Source organism: Eschrichtius robustus, chromosome 6 (assembly GCF_028021215.1).
Source record: "Eschrichtius robustus isolate mEscRob2 chromosome 6, mEscRob2.pri, whole genome shotgun sequence".
In the NCBI taxonomy this organism is placed as follows: domain Eukaryota; kingdom Metazoa; phylum Chordata; class Mammalia; order Artiodactyla; family Eschrichtiidae; genus Eschrichtius; species Eschrichtius robustus.
The window spans coordinates 4,164,076-4,184,780 of record NC_090829.1 but is presented as its reverse complement, the minus strand read 5'-3'; the positions used below and the strand labels follow the sequence as shown (position 1 = coordinate 4,184,780).

The window sequence follows — 20,705 nt, the reverse complement described above, 5'->3', positions numbered from 1 at the left end:
AAAATCTGTTCCTCAAAGAACTTCCAGGGAGGGATGTAAAAAGCAAACAGTTACACAACACAGGTATAAAACAAAAGGAGGCATCTTATCTTTTACAGACCACACTAGTTGGAGGGTGTGGGCGTTGGCCAGGAATCTTTGGGTGGAGAGACAAAAGAAGATTCAGATGGGAATGATACTTGAGCTGAGTCTTATGAATGATGAACATTTACTGATCTCCATGAACCTCTTTTGTGTTCTTAGTTAACAAAGGGTTAGAGTATTTTTTTTCTCTAGTGTCCCTTGTAGCTTTGAAAATTTATCTTTTTGACGCTATATCACCCTTTTCAGGATCTCAGAAATAATTTTATGCTTTATTAAACATTTGTGCTCCTACCTCTGGTCTACGGTCCTTGGAATCTTTAGTTTCATAAGTTTAGGGTTATGAATGGCAAAACAGAATCTTCTTGGTTCTGTTTTATTTAGTAATACCAACATGTTTTACTTAGTAATACCAACATATTTCATTTATAGAATACTGATGATATTGACAAGTGACTCTTTATGTAGAATTAATCTATTAACTTCGGTGTGTTTTTATGGAATGGCTCAATTTATTGTTACCATAAATAGATATTTTTTAAATTCCAAGCTTTATTATAATCTCTAAGCACATTTCATTTGTGTGTCTTATTTCAGTGCTGGACCCAAAGGAGACAACATTTACGAATGGAGGTCAACTATATTGGGACCCCCAGGATCTGTCTATGAAGGAGGGGTGTTCTTTCTTGACATTACCTTTTCACCAGACTATCCATTTAAACCCCCCAAGGTCAGTATGAAGTATTCATCCATTTTTAGCAATATGTATTGTTGCATATATATATATATATATATATATATGTGTGTGTGTGTGTGTGTGTGTGTGTGTGTGTGTATATATATACATATATATATAAACGTATTCTTCAGTGCACATACCTAGGAATGCATGTCTGTTCTCTGAGCATAGGCAACTTCCCAGGGCTGATTGTATGTAAATGGAAACAGAATGTGAAAAATTGTTTATTCCCTCACCCCAGCCCTTTACGCATACTTCGTTGCTTTTTTTCATCCTTCCTCATGTCGCCTTTCTGTGGTACATGCTTTGAGTGTAACATAAGACAGCATGTTATGGGTGGAAGTAGGGGCAGAGGGTGGGCTGGTGCCAGCCCTAGAGCCAGGGGAACCAGACCTGACCTGGGGGTGAGGGAGCCCACCACGGCCAGGCTTCAGGCGCCAGCTGCCAGCTTCGAGTTCGACGCCTCCAGGGCTCAGCTGCCCATGTGGATTCCACATGCACTAGAGTGGAGAGTGTGACCCACAGAGACTGAGGAATCATGTCAGGGAAATGCAATAAAGAAGAATTTATAATAGTCCATTAATAAAAATGATGGATTAATGAAAAGCCATACATAAGTGAAGGAAGTATAAGAGCAGTGTCATCAGAACATGGGCAAATTTTCACTTACTTAAGACAAGATTATATCCTTTAAGAATTCTTCACATAACTTTCTACTGCCTGCAAGTCGGTCATTTGACAACTTTAAATTCATTCTTTTTTTTTACTTTTTAATTTATATTGGAGCATTTTTGATTAACAATGTTGTGTTAGTTTCAGGTGTACATACAACAAAGTGATTTAATTATACATATGCATGTATCTACTCTTCTTCAAATTCTTTTCCCATTTAGGTTATTAGAGAATATTGAGCATAGTTCCCTGTGCTATAAAGTAGGGCCTTGTTGGTTATCTGTTCTAAATATAGCAGTCATTCTCCACTTTGGAAAGGAAAAGACCCAGAGGACATTGACTCTGTCTGCTGGGCACCAAGCAGAATTCTTACTTCACCTGGCTTAACTTCTCAACGTAGAGGGAAGTAAAACCTATTTGAGTTGTCGGCTGGAGTGAACAATTTAAAAAGCAAGACTCAGACTAGACCTTCACCTTCCTGTGATCCCCCTCCCTGGCTCCTACCTCCCCTCTTTTATTTTCCTCTCTCCTCCTTTCTTCCTTCCTTTCCATTGCAGTTTGGATCTTGTTTTGGTATCAAAGCAAAAAGTAGTAACTGGCATTTTACCAAATAGGAAACCAATACACAGAGAAACTGAGTAACTCCCCAGCATAATCCGAATAATATCAGGATTGAATCCAGGAAGTCTGGCCCCAAAGCCCGTGTCCCTCACTACATTACACAGTACATTTTATCCAAGATGACAGAGCTGGTGGCACTGGGAACACCCAGGGCTGCATTTGGTCGGTTTTTAGTGATGAAAACCCCGTATAACTGATCTTTATTTTCTGCTTCTACTGGGTGGGTACCTTATGTCTCCCCTTCTACTTTGGACCAGCCCATAAGTCATCCGGTTTTACCTGTTGCACTGCCGGTGCCGTGAGGACCTTCCTCTGCAGCCCCATCAGTAACGGAAGCACAGGTGGTGAGGAGGGAAAACTCAGATCAGGCAGTTGTGCTGCTTACAAGCCTGGTGTGGTCTGTTCTGTGAAGCATACGTATCACAGAATGCGTGGGCTTATCCAGCTTCTGCATGACAGAAATGTGGAGATGAAACAAACCCAGGAGGGAAAACGGATTAATAGGTTAGATAAAGTAATTCCGTTTCTGCAAAGGCCTCCTTGATGGTCTCGAAGGATCGGCCAAAACTAACAAGATGGAATGTAAACGGCTCGGCTCAAGGTATAGTATTTATTTCATTGAAAGTTCAGAAGGAAATCATGATACAAGATAGGAAAGAGAGACTTGCTTTATTGTCATATAAATAAAATGTGTGGCCTTCTGACTGAGTACAATTCTGTGGGAACTCGAAGTTCTTGAAGCCTTAAGGAGATATTTTTAGGCGCACAATCTCTGGAACTCTGAACCCATCGGATGGTATCAGGGGTGCCTCATGCCCTTCTGAGCTCTTCATTTTCAGAAGGACAAACAGGAATAAGCTGGGGAGGGAAAGAGCTGTTAGCATTCTTGAGTTTCTTCACTGGAGCGGGCGTCCGCTGTGTGAACCCATCTCTCCTCCAAAACACCCTAGTAAGGCTGGGATGTTCCCTTTCACAGAGGAGGGGACTTAGATGAGGTTTGGAGAGGTTTGCTAATAATATACAGCCAGGAAATCTACTGAACTTGGCCTCCAGGGACCATGTGCTTTCCACTGAATTATACATAGTTACCCTGGAGATGTTTACTAGGAAAAATAGGACCCAGGAGGAATGTGATAGCTGTTCTCTGATGTTTCAGAAACTGTGTGGGGCTAGACTTGCTCCTGGATGGCTGGATGGGACAAAAATAGAAGCAGAAGGGTGTCAGTTACAGGGAAGCAGATTTCGATTCCACGTGAGGAAAATCTGACCCATCGCTGGACAGTCTGCGTTTGAATAGCTTTGCCTCTGAGACCAGGCTTCCCTTTCCTGGGAGTGTTCAATGAAAAAAGCTGAATTAGAACCTGTCAAGAATACTGCCAGAAAAAAACAAAAAACTAAGTCCCTCCAGTGGATAAATTTGATTAGACAATCTATTAGGACAAAGAAAAATCAAACTTTGGTAATCAAATTATCATTTAAATGCACATTTATTAGAAACCCGTGGGACGTTTTCAAAGCAAATTATCACCACCTAATTTATCAGTTTTGGAAATCGGATTTTGTAAACAGAGGTGTTACTCTAAAGGGGAAAGTTTGCCAGTGTCTTGAAAGCTGTTCACTAAAACAAAGACTTAACTGATAATCTGGAAGTTTCACGCCCATCCTTTCTAGTCTCCTGTTACTCTAAATAGTCCATATTTGTGATTGTCTTGTTTATTTCTCTATTGCCTTCATCCTTTGCTCTTTTTCCAGTAATCTTAGGCACACACTTCGATTCATGCAGCATTTTCCAGTGCTCTGAAGAATGAACCAGGGTAGCTGTAGGTGTCAGAGAGAATCGTTGATGAGAGCAGAGGTTCACAAATCAACCTGATTCGCCATCTAATCGTTATCAGATACCTACCATAAAATGAGTCTGTTGTGCCACTGAATCCATGAGATCCCTTTTCCCAAACTCTCAGACTGGGAACCCTTACTGAGAACTTTTAACTACTGTCGTGCTCAAATCTGTCACTTAAAGGGCAGTGGAGTGGCTTGGATGTCTCTTCTTGCCACCGGGACTTTTTGAGTATCCCACACTCCAGCACCCAACTTCTCACACTTTCAGAGGAACCACTCCAATAATTCCTTCCAGAAGTCACCTAACTTCTAACAAGGCAAGCAAAACACATTTTTCATGCAGTATGTAAATGTTCATTACACTTAGTATACTAGTTTTAAATCAGTCAAGTACCAGTTGTACTGTCAAATGCTGTATCTCAGTACAATTTTTAGTCCACTGATTTTTTTTATCTAATCAATATGTTTATGCCTCTTTTACTAAATGCGTGGCATGCCTGTCTGTATGATACTGGTAGTTGTCTCTGATGCCAAGTCTTTAGTTGAAAACTTAACCACCAATGATGTCCTTTCTCTGAGAAAATATCTGTTTAGTGAAACTTTATCCAGAAATAGTATATATATGGCCAGAAAGAAAAGCATAATACTCCCATGACCTTGTCTGTGGAGCCTTTAACCATACTCAAATATTTGAAATATTTTTGATCAAAAAAAAAAAAAAGAAAAGAAAAGCATCATAAATCACTGGTATGTCCCAAAGTCTTTTAATACTGTATTTCTTTTTCAGTGTAGACATACATTTTAATGTTATAATTCAGATGTCTATTTACTTGTAAAGTAGGAGTTGTTTTATATCTTATTGGGGATTACATTTGCACACTCATATCATAGATAATTACTCCTGTGCTCAAAACCAGCACTTTTTAAATAGTCTAATGTGTAAATATTTTCATGTGTACTTGAAAAATTCAGAAGCAAAATAATGGAATATGTTTTATTCCTATAGTATTCTTTTTTCTGCTAAAAACCCTTTGAAAAGATTGTGACACACTGTGTCTGGTGTTTCATATCTTAGAGATTCTGATGACATACATCCTAAGGATAAGGGGTCTTGTTAGGTAACAGGTCAGAGCTGTGTTTTTGTGGTAGAAATACATAGACATAGGCTATTCATAATTGGCTTTTTCTGTCTCCCTGTGGATCTGGATATTTTATAAAATAAATAAATAAGTGGACCTTCTACGTAGATCTAAGAGTGGGTCGGTAGAAGGATCAAACGTGCTTGTTGTTTACTTTTGGTATCTCGGCCCACCTGCGCCCCAGTGAGATGCACTATATTGATGCTCATATCTGTTACTGGAAAGCATTGTTTTCGTGGTAATGGCAGGACAGTATCTGCCAGTAGGTATTTTCCAAAAAGGAATGATAAAATTTGCGCCTAGCATGTTTAAAAAAAGTAAACAGAAAACCTACAGGCATACATATTTGTTTGAGAAAAAAAGCTCGTTAGTATTAGTAGTCTCTAAAAGCTTTTTAATATAGCGTGTTCTTCCATTACAAATTGCATCAAATACATTTTAAAATAAATCTTAACTTAGAGATCACTTCAGAGTGTACTGTATGTTTTATGGTTTGGTTTTGTTTTTTATGAAATTAACTGTGGTTTGCTTACTATTGAAAAGTCAGTTAATAGGAAAGGTATTCATTGCTTTCACACAATGAAATAGATAATTTAGGCCCGTTAGATTTTAAAAATTTTCATTTTCTTAAATTGATAGGTCGAGGCTAATTGTGAATAAAGTAGCTAACTAGTTATACAAGAAGCAACGACAGCCAGCATTTGAAAGCCAGAGAGAGATCTGAAACTCAAGTTCATCAGGGATTTCCATAATTTTGTTCTAACTAGGTTATTATTATTCACTTGCTTTTGTTGTTGTTGTTGCTGCTTCTGCCGCTTCTCAAAGAAGAAAGCTGACAGTGTCCCCCAGCATTTTCAGAGAGAACAGTGGTTTACATGTGTAACCCAACTGCCTGCTCATTCACTCTGGTCTTGGAGAGAGAGCACACAGTTGTCATGGAGTGACATGAATTTACTTGTTTTTAACCTGCGTTCATGCATTCATATAAAGCCTGGCCATGGATCAGGAGCTTTCACACGGATTGGCTTGCCTATTTGACACGTCCAGTTGAACACCCAGCGGTCAGGTCCCAAACCAAACTGTTGATGACACAACACACCCGACTCCTGCCAATCCAGGTCCCTCAGCGCTCCCCACCTCAATGTATGGGAACTCCATTTCTCTAGTTGCTAAAGCTTAAACTCTTGACTCTCACACAGCCTAGCCAGATCCCATCTCACCAGCTCATAATAAATATTCAGAATAAACCCAGATCTAACCATTTAGTAATGCTCTTTCTAGTAGTAACACTCTGGCCCCAGCCTCCACCAGCTGCTTCCCTCCCCTGGATTATTGTGGAGTCTCCTGTCTGATCTCCCTGCTTCTGCCTTATCCCTCCTGCAGTGTATACCCCTGCATCAAATGATCCATTTATAGTGTGAATCAGAGTGTGTCCATTCTTGGCCTAAAAACTCTCCATGATTCTCACCTCACTAAGTAAAAGCACGCAAGACCTTACAGAATCACGCTGAAATCGCCAGCTGTCACTCTTGGTTCAAATACTCTAAGCAGGCTCCTTCCATGGAGCCTTGACATGTGCTCTTCCTTCTGCCTGCATTGTCTTCCCCCAGAAGTTCACATGGCACACTCCCTTCCTCCCTGCAGGTATCTGCTCAGTGTCACCTTCCAGGGGAGGTCTCATGTGACAACCCCTGACCACCTTATGCTCCTGAACTCCCCCTACCCCACCTGCAAACGTGGCTTTTCTCCATAGCACTTCTCCCTCCTGGCATCCTGTGTTTCTCTGTTTATGAGTTGGTGATGCTTCCCTTTCTCCAGTTAGCATGTAAGCTCCACGAGCACAGGCACTTGTCTATGTTTATGTCACTTCTGAATTCCCAGCACCTAGAACAATGCCTGGCGAGGCAGTAGGCCTACCATAAAAATGCGTTGAATTAATTTAATCCATACAACTTTGCCGTGGAGACAGCATTTACCCTCCCACACACTTCATAGATCAGAGAACTGAGGCCCGTGGAGGTCACGTGGCACACAGGTCACATAAGAAGTAGGTAGCAGAACTAGAGTTCAGACCCAGTTCTCAACTGAACCTTTCATTCCCCAGGTATAGAGAAAATTTAAATTACTTAACTCCTGGAAGAAGGCACACTTGTTCTTGGATTTTACACTCTGGTATAAATTCACTATATTAGATCATTCTCTAAAACAGGTTTTCGGGAGGGAGGTGAAAGAGGTGATCCAGGGAGGGAAGAACGCTACGAAGAGATTCTGAGTCCCTTGCAGTTTTGCCAGAGGCACCTGGAGCTCTTCACCAATGAGTTCCTAATTAGCAGACTCTGCAGTATTAAGTCTGTGTGGAACAGTAAATACTGATTTCTGGATTTTGCTAGCCCTAAGCTAAAGGAGAAGTCATTTCCTGGGTATAAAAGGGGAACATACCTCAACATAATAAAGGCCATATACGACAGACCCACAGCTAACATGATACCCATTGGAGAGAAATTGAAAGTGTTTCCTCTAAACTCATGAGCAAGGCAAGGATGCCCACTCTCACCGCTCCTATTCAATATAGTCCGAGAAGTCCTAGCCAGAGCAGTTGGGCAACACAAAGGAATAAAAGGCATCCAGATCAGAATGGAAGAAGTAAAATTGTTATTATTTGCTGATGATATGATCCTGTATAGAGAAAATCCCAGAGAATTCGTCAAGAAATTGTTGCAATTAATCAATGATTTCAGTAAAGTGGCAGGATACAAAATCAACATACAGATATCAATTGCATTCCTTTACACTAATGATGAAGCATCTGAAAAAGAAATAAAGAAAACCATCCCATTCACAATAGCATCAAAAACAATGAAATACTTAGGAATGAATTTATGCAAGGAAGTGAAAGATCAGTACAATGAAAACTATAAAATTTTGCTGAAAGAAACTGAAGACACAGACAAATGGAAAGACATCTCATGTTCGTGGATCAGAAGAATTAATATTGATAAAATGGCCATACTACCCAAAGCCATCTACAGATTCAGTGCAGCCCCCATCACAGTGTCAAAGGCATTCTTCACAGAAATAGAAGAAACAATCCTAAAATTTGGGCAGAACCATGAAAGATCCTGAATAGCCAAAAAAGAACAAAACTGGAGATATCGTGCTCCTGGATTTCAAACTGTACTACAAAGCCACAGTAATAAAAACAGGTACTGGTACAAAAATAAGCACATCTACCAGTGGAACAGAATAGACATCCCAGAACTATATGGTCAACTAATATTTCAACAAGGGATCCAAGAATGCTCAATGGGGAAAGGATAGCCTCTTCAACTAATGGTGCTGGGAAAACTAGAAACACACACAGAACAATGAAATTAGACCCCTGTCTCACACCACTCAGAAAAATCAACTCAAAATGGATCAAAGATTTAAACATAAGACCTGATACCCTAAAACTTGTAGAAGAAAACATAGGGAAGAAGCTCATCCTTACTGGTCTTGGCAGTAATTTGGGAGGCACAACACCAAAAGCACAAAAATCAACAAATAGGGCCACATCAAACCCACAAGCTTCAGCACAGCAAAACAGACAAGTAACAAAATGAAAAGACAGCCTACCAAATGAAAGAATATTTCTGCAAAGCATATATTAGTAAGAGGTTACTGTCCAAAATATATAAAGAACTCAGTCAATTCAATAACAACAACAACAACAAAAAAACCGATTGACAAATGGGCAGAAGAACTAAATAGACATTTCTCCAAAGAAGATACACAGATGGCCAACAGGCATGTAAAAAGATGCTCAACATCACCCATCGTCAGGGAGATGCAAGTCAAAACCACAATGAACTATCACCTGTCAGAAAGGATGTAATCAAAAAAGACAAGAGACAACAGGTGCTGGTGAGGATGTGGTGAATAGGGGTCCCTATCTGGTGGGAATGCATATAGGTCCACCCGCTATGGAGGTTCCTCAAAAAAATTAAAAATGGATTTATTTATCATATAATCCAGCAATTCCACTTCTAAGTATACACCCAAAAGAAGTGAAAACAGGAATTCAACACGATATATGCACCCTCATTTTTATCACAGCATTACTGACAGTAGCCAGGATACAGAAACAACCCAAATGCCCATCAATGGATGAATGGATAAAAAAGATGTGATACATATACACAACAAAATATTATTCAGCTGTGAGAAAAGAAAATATCCTCCCATTTGTGACAACATGGGTGGACCTTGAGAACATTATGCTAAGTGAGATAAAGACAAGTACTGAATGATAGCACTTATATGTGGAATCTAAAAAAATTAAACGGGCTTCCCTGGTGGCGCAGTGGTGGAGAATCCGCCTGCCAATGCAGGGGACACGGGTTCGAGCCCTGGTCCGGGAGGATCCCACATGCCACGGAGCGACTAAGCCCGTGCGCCACAACTACTGAGCCTGCACTCTAGAGTCCGTGAGCCACAACTACTGAGATCACACGCCTAGAGCCCATGCTCCGCAACAGGAGAAGCCACCGCAATGAGAAGCCCGCGCACTGCAACAAAGAGTAGCCCCCGCTCACCGCAACTAGAGAAAGCCTGCGCACACCAATGAAGACCCAACACAGCCAAAAATAAATAAATAAAATAAATAAATTTATTTAAAAAAAGAAAAGAATGAACTTGACATGAAATATCTTAGGCTTATGTAAGGAATCTACAAATCCTGATCTAGGGTCATAATCAAAGACCTAAATAAATGAAAAATAAATAAGTAAATAAAATAAAATAAAATAAAATAAATTAAAAAATTAAACGTGTAAAAAACAGTAAAACGGTGGTTACCAGAGAGGATGGGGCTGGGCGGCAGGGTAAAAGTAATGGTGTTTAAAGGTACAAACTTGTAACGAGTAGTAAATAAGCCATAGAGATGCACAGTATAATGAATATAGACCAAGTATTGTATTATAATTATACAATTGATAAATATCGCTACATCGGCAGTCATGTTACAGTATACAAATTTATCAAAGTAACACATTTTACACCTTAAACTTATACAACGTTGCGTGTCAAATTTATTCAAATAGGTAGGGAGATCGAGAGAGAGAGAGATGGATAGGTGGATAGATACATACATAAATGGATGGATGGATGGATGGATGGATAGATGCATAGATAGATAGATGATGGATGGATAGATAGATGGATGAACTGACTGCTTTTCTACGTGGAGACCCTGACCCTGGTCTGCCTGGTCTTCAGCATTGCCCAGTTGAGCTGGCAGGAAGCTGGGCTCTGCTCTGGCTCTGGAACTCCTCCATCTCCATCCTCAACCTGCCAGGGACCAACTTCCTCTTCCTCTGCTGCCAAATTACCCATTCCGTGGAGGGACTCCTTTACTCCTTCCCTTCTCCCTCATCTCTGTCCTCAGCCTTTTCACCACGGTGTCGCCACGGGCCTGAGCATCCTCAGGACCATTAGCGCTGAGCACTGCCTGTCGGTCTCGTGGCCCGTCTGGTACCACTGCCACTGCCCGAGACACATGCCAGCTGTCGTGTGCGCCCTGCTCTGGACCCCGTGCCTGCTGAGTGTTCTGGGGGGACTGCTGGGGCTTCCTGTTTCAGGGTTCTGACCAGGTTTGGTGTCCGGTGTTTGATTTCATCACTGCTACGTGGCTGATGGTTGTACTGGTGGTTCTCTCCAGGTTCAGCCTGGCCCTGCTGGTCGGGGTCCTCTGTAGCCCCCAGCAGATGTGGTGACCGGGCGCCACATGGTCATTCCACTGACAAGGCTGATCTTTCTTCTCTTCGGCCTGCCCTTTGGCTGTGCTGGATTCCGAATGATTCCAATCTGCTCTTATATTATCTCAGAAGGACCAGATGATCCTGTCTCTTACAGCAGCACCAAGCCCATCATTGACTTTTTCTTTGGCTCCTTTAGGCACCCGAGGCATCAGAGACTCTCGGGTTGGTTCTCCAGGGGACTTTGGAGGACATAAGTGGGGTGAGGAACAGTGGAGGAAGCCTTCCTCAGGAAACCGTGGCGATTTCAGGAAGCAGGTTCGTGCAGTGATTCTGTATCAAGCAGGGTTCAGTCAGAGCAGTGGTACAGCTGGTCCTCCACATCCACGGAAATACTCCAGGATCTGCAGTCAGTTGAATCCACAGATGCAGAACCCAGGGATAGGGAGAGCCAACTAGGAGGGGCTTGAACATCCTCGGATTGCCATGTCCTCCGGGAGTTACTGGAACCCATGCCCTGTGGCTACCGAGGGAAGACTGTACTCATAGGAGAGTCTACATGCAATTGTGTAAGGAGATATATATGTAGCTGTAGGACCCCACACAACGGTAGGTTCTGGTTAAATTGCCTCTGGGAGGCTGTTGTCTGATGCTAGAGCTTGAAGTCTGCAGGGCAAGCTAGAACCCGGGAACATGAGCTAAAACCCGCGAGAGCTGTCGGGAACTCATGTCAGTCTCTCATCGCCTGCGGTTGTGATGATACAGGAGTTCTGCAGAAGAAGGTGGCTCCCGGCGCCATCCAGGTAAATAAACACGCCCCCGGGCCAGGAGTCAGAGGAGCTGAAGCAGTATCCTGGGGAGGGTGGAGCCCTGCGCCAGTGACATGAGCCTACAGAGAAGCAGCAACACCGATGAGCACCCTGATGCCCTGGCACCAGCCTTCCACACATGGAAACCATCTCTCTGCTCCCTTCTTTCCAACCACCAACTCTTGCACGCAATGCCTTTTGGTGCCCACCTAACCAGACACATGTATGGAAGGGAATTCTGTGCAACGCAGTTCAGCCTAACCAGGCTGGCACTTTTCAGACCCATCACCGCTTACCATTGTCAACTCGGCACCCGTAAACACCTCATTAAACCCCACTTAAGTCCAAACAAGATAATAAAGCAAAGTCAAGCTTCTCCCTAACCCTGACACCTACACCGTGTACACCTGAAACATAGCATTCTTTTTCCTAAAAGAGGATACATCTTTTCATGTGCTATACACCATTTATATATCTTATTTGAAATGTCTGTTCAAGCTCGCTATCCATTTTTATTGTTGTTTGTCTCTTTACATTGATTTGTTGGCACTCTTTATATATTTTAAATAAAAATTCTTTGTCAGATTTATGTAGTACAAATATTTTTTCCCAGTCTGGGACTTGCCTCTTCATTTTTGAAGTATCTTTTGGTGGGCAGAGGTTTTTGCTTTTTATGTACTCTATCAAATTTTTTATTTTATGGTTAGTGCTTTATGCATTCTGAGAAACCTTTGACTACTCCCAAGGAAGCAAAGGTATTCTCCAATATTTTTTCTTTGTTTTCTTTTTTTTTTTCAATTTAAAGGCCTGCCTTTTATTCTGACATTACAGCTTTTTGCCATTTTATTGTTAAAATGTCCTTTCTTTCATGAAATTACGGTCCTTGTACATTGTAGATAGTAGATCCCCCTCCCACTCATCTGTTTATTTTCCAATTATTTTTACGGTATCATAATTTTTGCTTTTACATTTAAATGTATGAGCCATTTCAAATAAATTTGTGTGCAAAATTTGAGGTAGGGGGGTCAAGGTTCCTTTTGTCCCATACAGTTATCTAGTTGTTCCAGCACTGCTTGTTGAAAAAACATTCTTTACCCCCATCACCCCCGTTGAATTATTTAGCCCCTCTGTCAAAAACTAGCCTTATAAGCATGGGACTGTTTCTGGATGTTCTGATCTGTTGTCTTAGTCTAGTCCAGGAGTCAGCAAACTATAGCCTATGGGCCAAAGCCAGCTCACTGCCTGCTTTTGTAAATAAAGCTTCACTGGAACATAGCCATGCCTGTTCGTTTACATATTGTCTGGGGCTGCTTTCATGCTCCAGCACCAGGGTTGAGGAGTTGTGAACGAGACTATATGGCCTCAAAGACTAAAATATTTATTATCTAGCCCTTTATAAAGCAAGTTGGCTGATCTCTAGTCTATTCTTAAACCAACACCCACTGTCCTGATGACTGTCGCTTTGCACCAAGTCTTCAAATCAGGTAGTATATGTCCTCTTAACTTTGTTTTTATTTTTCAGGATTATTTTAGCTACCCAAGTCTTTTGCATTTGCCTAGAAATTTTGGAATAAACTTCTCAATTGCCGCAAAAAATCCTGATGGGATTTTGTTGAATCTATTAATTAATCGGGGGATAATTGACATATTAGAATAGTCTTTAAATTAAAAAAGTAAAAGAAATCATTTCACATTTCACAGATCAATTTCATACTTAGTGCCGAAACAGCCTTATATCCTCAGTATCATGACTGGGATACTGCTTACATTTCATGAGTCAGTAATTTGTCTTTCTAGTTCGTTCTCCTTTTTCATAAACCTTTTAAAAATGCTATGCTATACTTTAATGTTGTGAGAAATTTCAGAATCAATGTGGTGAATAAAAATAGAGCAAAACAGTGGTCATTGTCTTCCTGCTTTTAAAACAAGGTACATTGTATCCATCTGTGTGCTGCAGCAACTGCCCCAGCTACCACCAATATAAAAGTTACTGAAAGTAGGATTGGATTTTGTTTGTTTTGAGGGCAAGGAATACCAACTTTTTTTTTTTTTTTTTTTTTTTATTTTTAGCTGTGTGGGGTCTTCGTTTCTATGTGAGGGCTTTCTCTAGTTGCGGCGAGCGGGGGCCACTCTTCATCACGGTGCGTGGGCCTCTCACTATCGCGGCCTCTCCTGTTGCAGAGCACAGGCTCCAGACGCGCAGGCTCAGTAGTTGTGGCTCACGGGCCCAGTTGCTCCGCGGCATGTGGGATCTTCCCAGACCAGGGCTCGAACCCGTGTCCCCTGCATTGGCAGGCAGATTCTCAACCACTGCGCCACCAGGGAAGCCCAGGAATACCAACTTTATTTGTTCTAAACCAAATATGCCCATAAGCTAATAGGAAATCAGCCATTAGGCTGACGGGAAGTTCAGTTTAGTCACATTTTGGGTGGATTCCTTTCTCCCTAGCTTTCCAGAATCTGATGCAGTTACAAACTTTGGAGAAAGACTTTTGGCTTTCCACTGTCTCCTCTGAAATGTTTATTGCCCAAGCCAACGTAATCTCTTCACATTGGATCAACTAAACCACCGACACCTTTGCCCAGCTCTGATGGAGCTGGTGTGTGATCCGCCCCTCTGATATCTACCATCCTCCCCCATCAGAGCCTGGCCGTAGATATGGGGGCTTCAAACAAGGGTTTTGCTATGTCCCTGCACGCTCTGGAATTCCTTCTCTGTGGAGTGTGCCCTCCTTCCAGCTGGGAGTCGGTGTTTGTGGATATTACTGTCAGCATATCTGGGAGAAGTGGGCAGGTCTGCATCTCTTCACAAAGGTGGTTCTTCTACCGGGAGGTTAAATGAACAAAGGAAACTGGAGTGAGACATTCGGATGTTTGGAAAACAAGGAGTTCTCTTGCCGTCACGGCCAGGGAAAGATGGCAACTCGTTTATCGGAGAGATTTTTCTAAAGAAAAACTCACAGATCTAGACAAGTGACACCCTCTCCTCATGGGTTTTCTGAAAAGGAAAGGGGGGAGCCGCTTCAAGGTGAAGTTTTCAGGATCCCAAACATCAAAGGATAGGGACCCACTAGTCCCAGAAAACAGCACTGGGAACTCTGAAACACCATGGCCCATGGAAAGTTCAAGGACAGAAGGATGATGTTGCAGGAATGGTGTGGTGAAGAGGGATGCCTTCTGCGTGACTGCACCAGAAGCAACTTCGAATCTGACATTTTTCCAACCTTGTAGGAAAGAGCCCCTGATGGGACCAGATCAAGACGTGGAACAGACACCCTGGGTTGATTAAATGTCTGTCAGTTTTTAAACAAATCACATCCACTTGAGAAATGGGATGGGGAAATGGTATTCTACGTGTAAGAAAAAAATTGTAATATTCTCTACTTTATGTAAATGTGTTACTTTTGTTTGGATTGCTATAGATAATGTTATTTTGTTCAAGTTTGGGTAGAGGGGGGAGGTCTGAGTTAATCTTCAGGACTTCCAGCCAAATATCACCCCATTATAGCAAATGATCACGTTTCCTTGATTTTTTTTTTTCCTTAGAGTTGAAACCAGATCTCTTGATGAGATAGCAGCCACTCAAGAGATTTGCTCAAGCAGGTCCAAGCAAAATTAGGGAGAAAAGAGTGTTCTCAGTTCCCAGTTGGTCAAGATCAAAAAGTCAGTATGTAATTATGACTTGTCACTGAGTTAGGGGAAAGCTATGGTCAGCTGGCCCTTGGAGGTGTTATGCAGGTCTTACCCTGCAGAGCATAAGAAGAAACAAAGTCAGAAGTTGAAGCTTGTGAGTGAAATAGATTGAGAATCAGACAGTGACACTGATTTATTCATACGGGTGTAGCTATTCTAAGCAATCAGATACATTCTTCTGATGGTATCAGTATATCAGGAGAAACTTGCCAAAAATTCTTAGAAGTTGGTTGCTTTTTAAAACGTCTACTTCAAGCCTAATTTATAAAGCAGAGATTCATTGAGCCCTTACTACTTTCCAGGCCCGCCATATATAGACATGAGTAAGAGGCACCCCAGGAAGCACGGAGACAAGGAAGGAGAACAGTTAGGGGCTTTGTTTCCAATTCTGTTGACATTATGATGGTCGTGGAGCATGGGGTACTAGACATCAGACTGTATTTTATACCAATGTTATACTGTACTTTTGCATTCATTATCCCACTTGGTCCTCTCACTTTGAGAGGCAGGTTTCATTATCACAGGAAGCTAAAATTTAGATTAAATAATGTTGATTAGGATCACATAGCTAATAAGTGCCAGGGCCGGGATTCAAACTCCTGGCTTCCTGATTTCCAGTCCTACGCTTTTCACACCTCAAGTAGCTGAGCTGTGCTGAGCTGTGATCTGGCTAAACACAGAGTTATTCAGTTTATTGACAACAGCCATACTTTCCATCACCCCACTGCATTCTTTTATGTAGTTAATGGAGAACATCCTTTTGCCTTTCTTTCTGTGGAGAATTAGGTTAAATATGGGGTTTTGTTTTGGCATTTGCCAAGTTATAAACCTGTATACGTACTGTATATTTATGTTTCCTGTCTACTTGGCTACCAACTTATTTTAAACTCTGCCCCTATAGATTATATAAAACAATAGTTTCTACAACAAGGTAATAATACATAAAGAAATGTGTTTATTTCGGATTATTTCCAGTTATTTTCTTCATTTCCACGCTTTTTCTTATCTTCCTTCTTTCTCAATTTAAAACATCACCTCTTCTTTAGTGGTTTGTCTTTAACCAGACTATTTCATTTTTTAAAAACAGTGTTAAATAGGTGATATGTATATACACCGTAAAAAGTTCAAACAGCACAAAAAGTGTGCAGTAAAACTGTCTTCCTCCCCATTGCCTGGCATTCATTCCCCTCCCAAAGACATCATTTTTTTCTGCATTTGCTTTTTTTCATTTATCATCTTCAAGATTCTCCCCTATTCATATATGTAGATCAGCTCCATTATAATGATATGTTATTTCATTGAAGGAATGTTCATAGTCTACATAACAGGTTCCCTACAATGGACATATAGGTTATTTCCACTATTTTGCCATCACAAATAATGCTTCACGGACTGTCTTTGTACTTGCTGTCTTTCTTGTGTAAATATAGCTGTAGGACAAATTCCTAGAATTTCTAGATTGCTAGAACAAAGGATGTGTGCATGTTCAATTGTAATAGATGTTACCCAGCTTGCTCTCCAAAGAAGTTGTACCAAGGTTCTACTCCCAACTTAGGTGCATCTGCCTTTTCCCTACATCCTTACCCAGGCAATGTGGCACCACCAAATATTTGACCTTGACCAATCTAATAGATAAGGAAGAATGTTTAATTATAATTGCATTGCTCTTATTATGAATAAGAATAATACCTTTCCATGTGTCTGAAGGTTGGCCTTTTTCTTATTAAAAAGAAACCTCATAGGAACCTATGCTTTTGGGAGTTCAGATGATACTTAGCATTTTTTAGCAATAAATTATTTATAATTAAGGTATGTTCCTTGTTTTTGTAGACATAATGCTATTGCACACTGAATAGACTACAGTATAGTGTAAACATAACTTTTATGTGCACTGGGAAACCAAAAAATTCATGTGACTCACTCTATTGTGATGTTTGCTTTATTATGGTGTCTGGAACTGAACACACAGTATTTCCAAGGTGTACCTGTATAAAAATCAGGGCAATTGCATTAAGTTTGCTCACAGAAATGTTCGAAAGCATCTTCTTAAAGCAGTACATAAAACTTCAGTTTGTGAGATTACTTCCGTGAAATTGCATTATCACTATGGACCAAATCTGTAAGACAAATTGTTGAAGGGGAGATAACGTTTTTACCTTCCTCAGTTTCTAGAGGAAGAAAAGCTAAATAACTATAGCAGTAGAATCTTACACCGTAGTATCTAACCAAAAGTATCTTGTTCCTCCACTAAGCTAGGTATAAAATAAGTAAATGTGTATTATAACAGTCAACAGTGCTTGAGAAAATACTCCTCCTGCATTATAGCAAAGAACTGAAGAGTTCACTTACAAATTTTGATAGTGAAAATGTGATAATAATTAGAAATTTGGATAAAATGTTAAATGTATTCTTGTATCCTCTCTTTTTAACCTCTTTCATGAATTGATTCTTATGTTCAGTGAGGAATAGAATTACTCCTAACCAGCCCAAAAATACCCCACCATGTGACTATAAAGTATAATACAGATTTTAAGTACCTATCTGAGAAATAAATTGTCTTAATTTAATGTTTTACCACATCTTAGAAGGTAAATCCATCCATCAGTTGGAGTCATGGGACCTCTGATGACATGTGTCTTTGGAAAGCTCAGAATTTGTCAGCGAGGCCGATGTAACCACCTTACTGTGATGAGATGTTGGCGCTTACTACTAACAGGAGGCCGGTTGCTTTGGCCTTTTAACCTACACATCACTAAAAAAGGGAGAAAAATAATGAAAACCTGACTCAAATAGGCTTTTAAAGAAAAGTAAATTCTAATATTGTCAGGACAAAAATATATGAATCTTGTTATGAAGGGGAAAAAAAGGCAGTTTGTTAGTCATTTTTACCTAGACATCTCCTATTTTTTAATTCTTCGTACTGTTTATTTGAGGTAGACACAATGTAATAATATGTGTCAGACTTCTGGGCTGTCTTTCAGTTCTGTTTTCTAATTTGAAGGATTTATTCTGAATCCTAACTCTACAATTAATATTTAGACTGTTACAGTCTCTACTGATGAAAATATTAATCACAAGACTTTGAAATTTGCCCTAAGTCAAAATTTGAATAACAACACATTTCCCTTTATCAACTTTACACGTCTGTCAGGTGATACCCGCCCCTAATACAAGGCTCTGTAAACCTAACTGTTGGCATATCAGAAGTTCTCACTCAGTTGTCATTTTTAATTACGGTATGTTTGGCCTTTTCAAATGTAAATATTCTATATTTTCAATTCATTTGCTTACTGAATAAATACATGTTGACATCCTACACGCCCCTATATAGGATAAAAATCAGCATCAGATAAAATCCTTGTCCTTAAGGACCTTACATAAATTTGTTCCCTTTGTGGATAAACATACGTTGTTAGCCCGTCTACCAAAATTCATTTCTAAAAGCTTTATTTAACTATGCGTACAGCTATCAGTTTTGTTAAATGAAGTTGGCACTGTTTATAAGAAAGCCACGTATATGCGGTGCCGTTGTTTGCTTTTAAAAGGTAATATTTGTTATGTCACAGAAGCCAATTTTCTACAGGACAGAGTTGAATGTTGCAAATTATAGGGAAAGGGCCTCGAGGGGTTTTTGGGGTTTTAAAAATATTTACTTATTTAAATATTTATTTTGCTGCGCCGGGTCTTAGTTGCACCATGCAGACTTCTCAGTTGCGGCATGCATGCGGGATCTAGTTCCCCGACCAGGGATCGAACCCTGGCCCCCTGCATTGGGAGCGCAGAGTCTTAACCGCTGGACCACCAGGGAAGTCCCTCGAGCTTTTATTTAAGATACTACTTCAGAATTTTTTCCAAGGATAGGAGATTGAGGCAGCTGGAATAGAACATTAGAAAATGGAGGGTGTTTTTCCCACACGATTCTGAATCATTGCTATTTGACTTCCTTTTTGTTGCTGTTATCTCTTCTAGCAGATAGATTTCCACACGGCCTTAGGGAAAATTAACCTGTTGGGTGTTTTTAGATTAAGATGCAATTTATTTTTTTATTGAAGTATAGTTGATTTACAATGTTGTGTTAATTACTGCTGTGCAGCAAAGTGATTCAGTTATACATATATATATATATATATATATATATATATATATATATATATATATATATATATATATTCTTTTTTTGTCTGCTTTTCCATTATGGTTTATCATAGGATTTTGAATATAGTTCCCTGTGCTATACAGTAGGAGCTTGTTGTTTATCCATTCTATATATAATAGTTTGCATCTGCTAATCCCAAACTCCCACTTCACCCATCCCCCAATTCCCTCCCCCTTGGCAACCACCAGTCTGTTCTCTATGTCTGTGAAAACTAAAAATAGAATTACCATATGATCCAGCAATCCCACTCCTGGGCATATATCCAGACAAAACTCTAATTCAAAAAGATACATGCACCCCAATGATCATAGCAGCACTGTTCACAGTAGCCAAAACATGGAAACAACCTAAGTGTCCATCAACAGATGAATGGATAAAGAAGGTGTGGTACATATATACAATGGAATATTACTCAGCTATAAAAAAAAAAAGAATGAAATAATGCCATTTGCAGCAACATGGATGGACCTAGAGATTATCATGCTGAATGAAATAAATCAGAGAAAGTCAAATACCATATGATATCGCTTACATGTGGAATCTAAAATGTGACACAGATGAACCTATCTATGAAACGTGTTGGCTTTTTTAGGGAAGTCATCTTACAGAGAATACCAGAGGGAAAAAGACAAACCCAGAGCAACAGGCTTCAGAAGCCCTGAGGTGTGAAGCTAGAAGATAACCCAGGAGGTAGAACTAGAGAGTGAAGGGAACAGTGTCAGGCATCACAGATCGTAGCAAAGACTAGACTGTAGACGGGGAAGAACAGGAGCGGGACAGAGGAGAAGGGGAGAGGTTGCCTGCTTCAAAGAAAAACAGGCATGAAAGCTTTAAAAGGAAACAAACCCGTGTAGTTTTCATTAGATAAAAATAAAACGTAAGGAATCCCTCATAATACAAAATATTCCTTCAGTAAAACTTACAAGGAGTTCCTGAATGCTTGTCAGGAAGGACAGAAGAGCTATGTTGCTGGTAGCCCTGCAGTTCTTGACATTTTTTTTTTTTTTTTGAGGGGGGAGGGGGTGAGGAGGGAAACAAATATCCATCCTTCTGAGGATGCCTCAACCCAGGGGTCACTCAGAGTAAGAACTGTTGGCGCAGGAAGTTGGGGTTAGCAGATGCAAACTATTATATATAGAACGGATAAACAACAGGGTCCTACCGTGTAGCACAGGGAACTGTATTCAGTATCCTGTGATAAACCATAATGGAAAAGAATAT

The 20,705-nt window shown here is 40.4% G+C and overlaps 1 protein-coding gene across 2 annotated transcripts in view; it reads left to right on the top strand.

The window, feature by feature from the left end:
* Positions 1 to 20,705, top strand: part of LOC137766113 (ubiquitin-conjugating enzyme E2 E2) — a 361,694-nt gene that overhangs the window by 276,327 nt on the left and 64,662 nt on the right. For both annotated transcript variants that reach the window (XM_068545852.1, XM_068545853.1), the window contains exon 4: positions 679 to 811. In XM_068545852.1, coding sequence (XP_068401953.1) covers positions 679 to 811 — 133 coding nt within the window. The remainder of the gene's footprint in view (positions 1 to 678; positions 812 to 20,705) is intronic.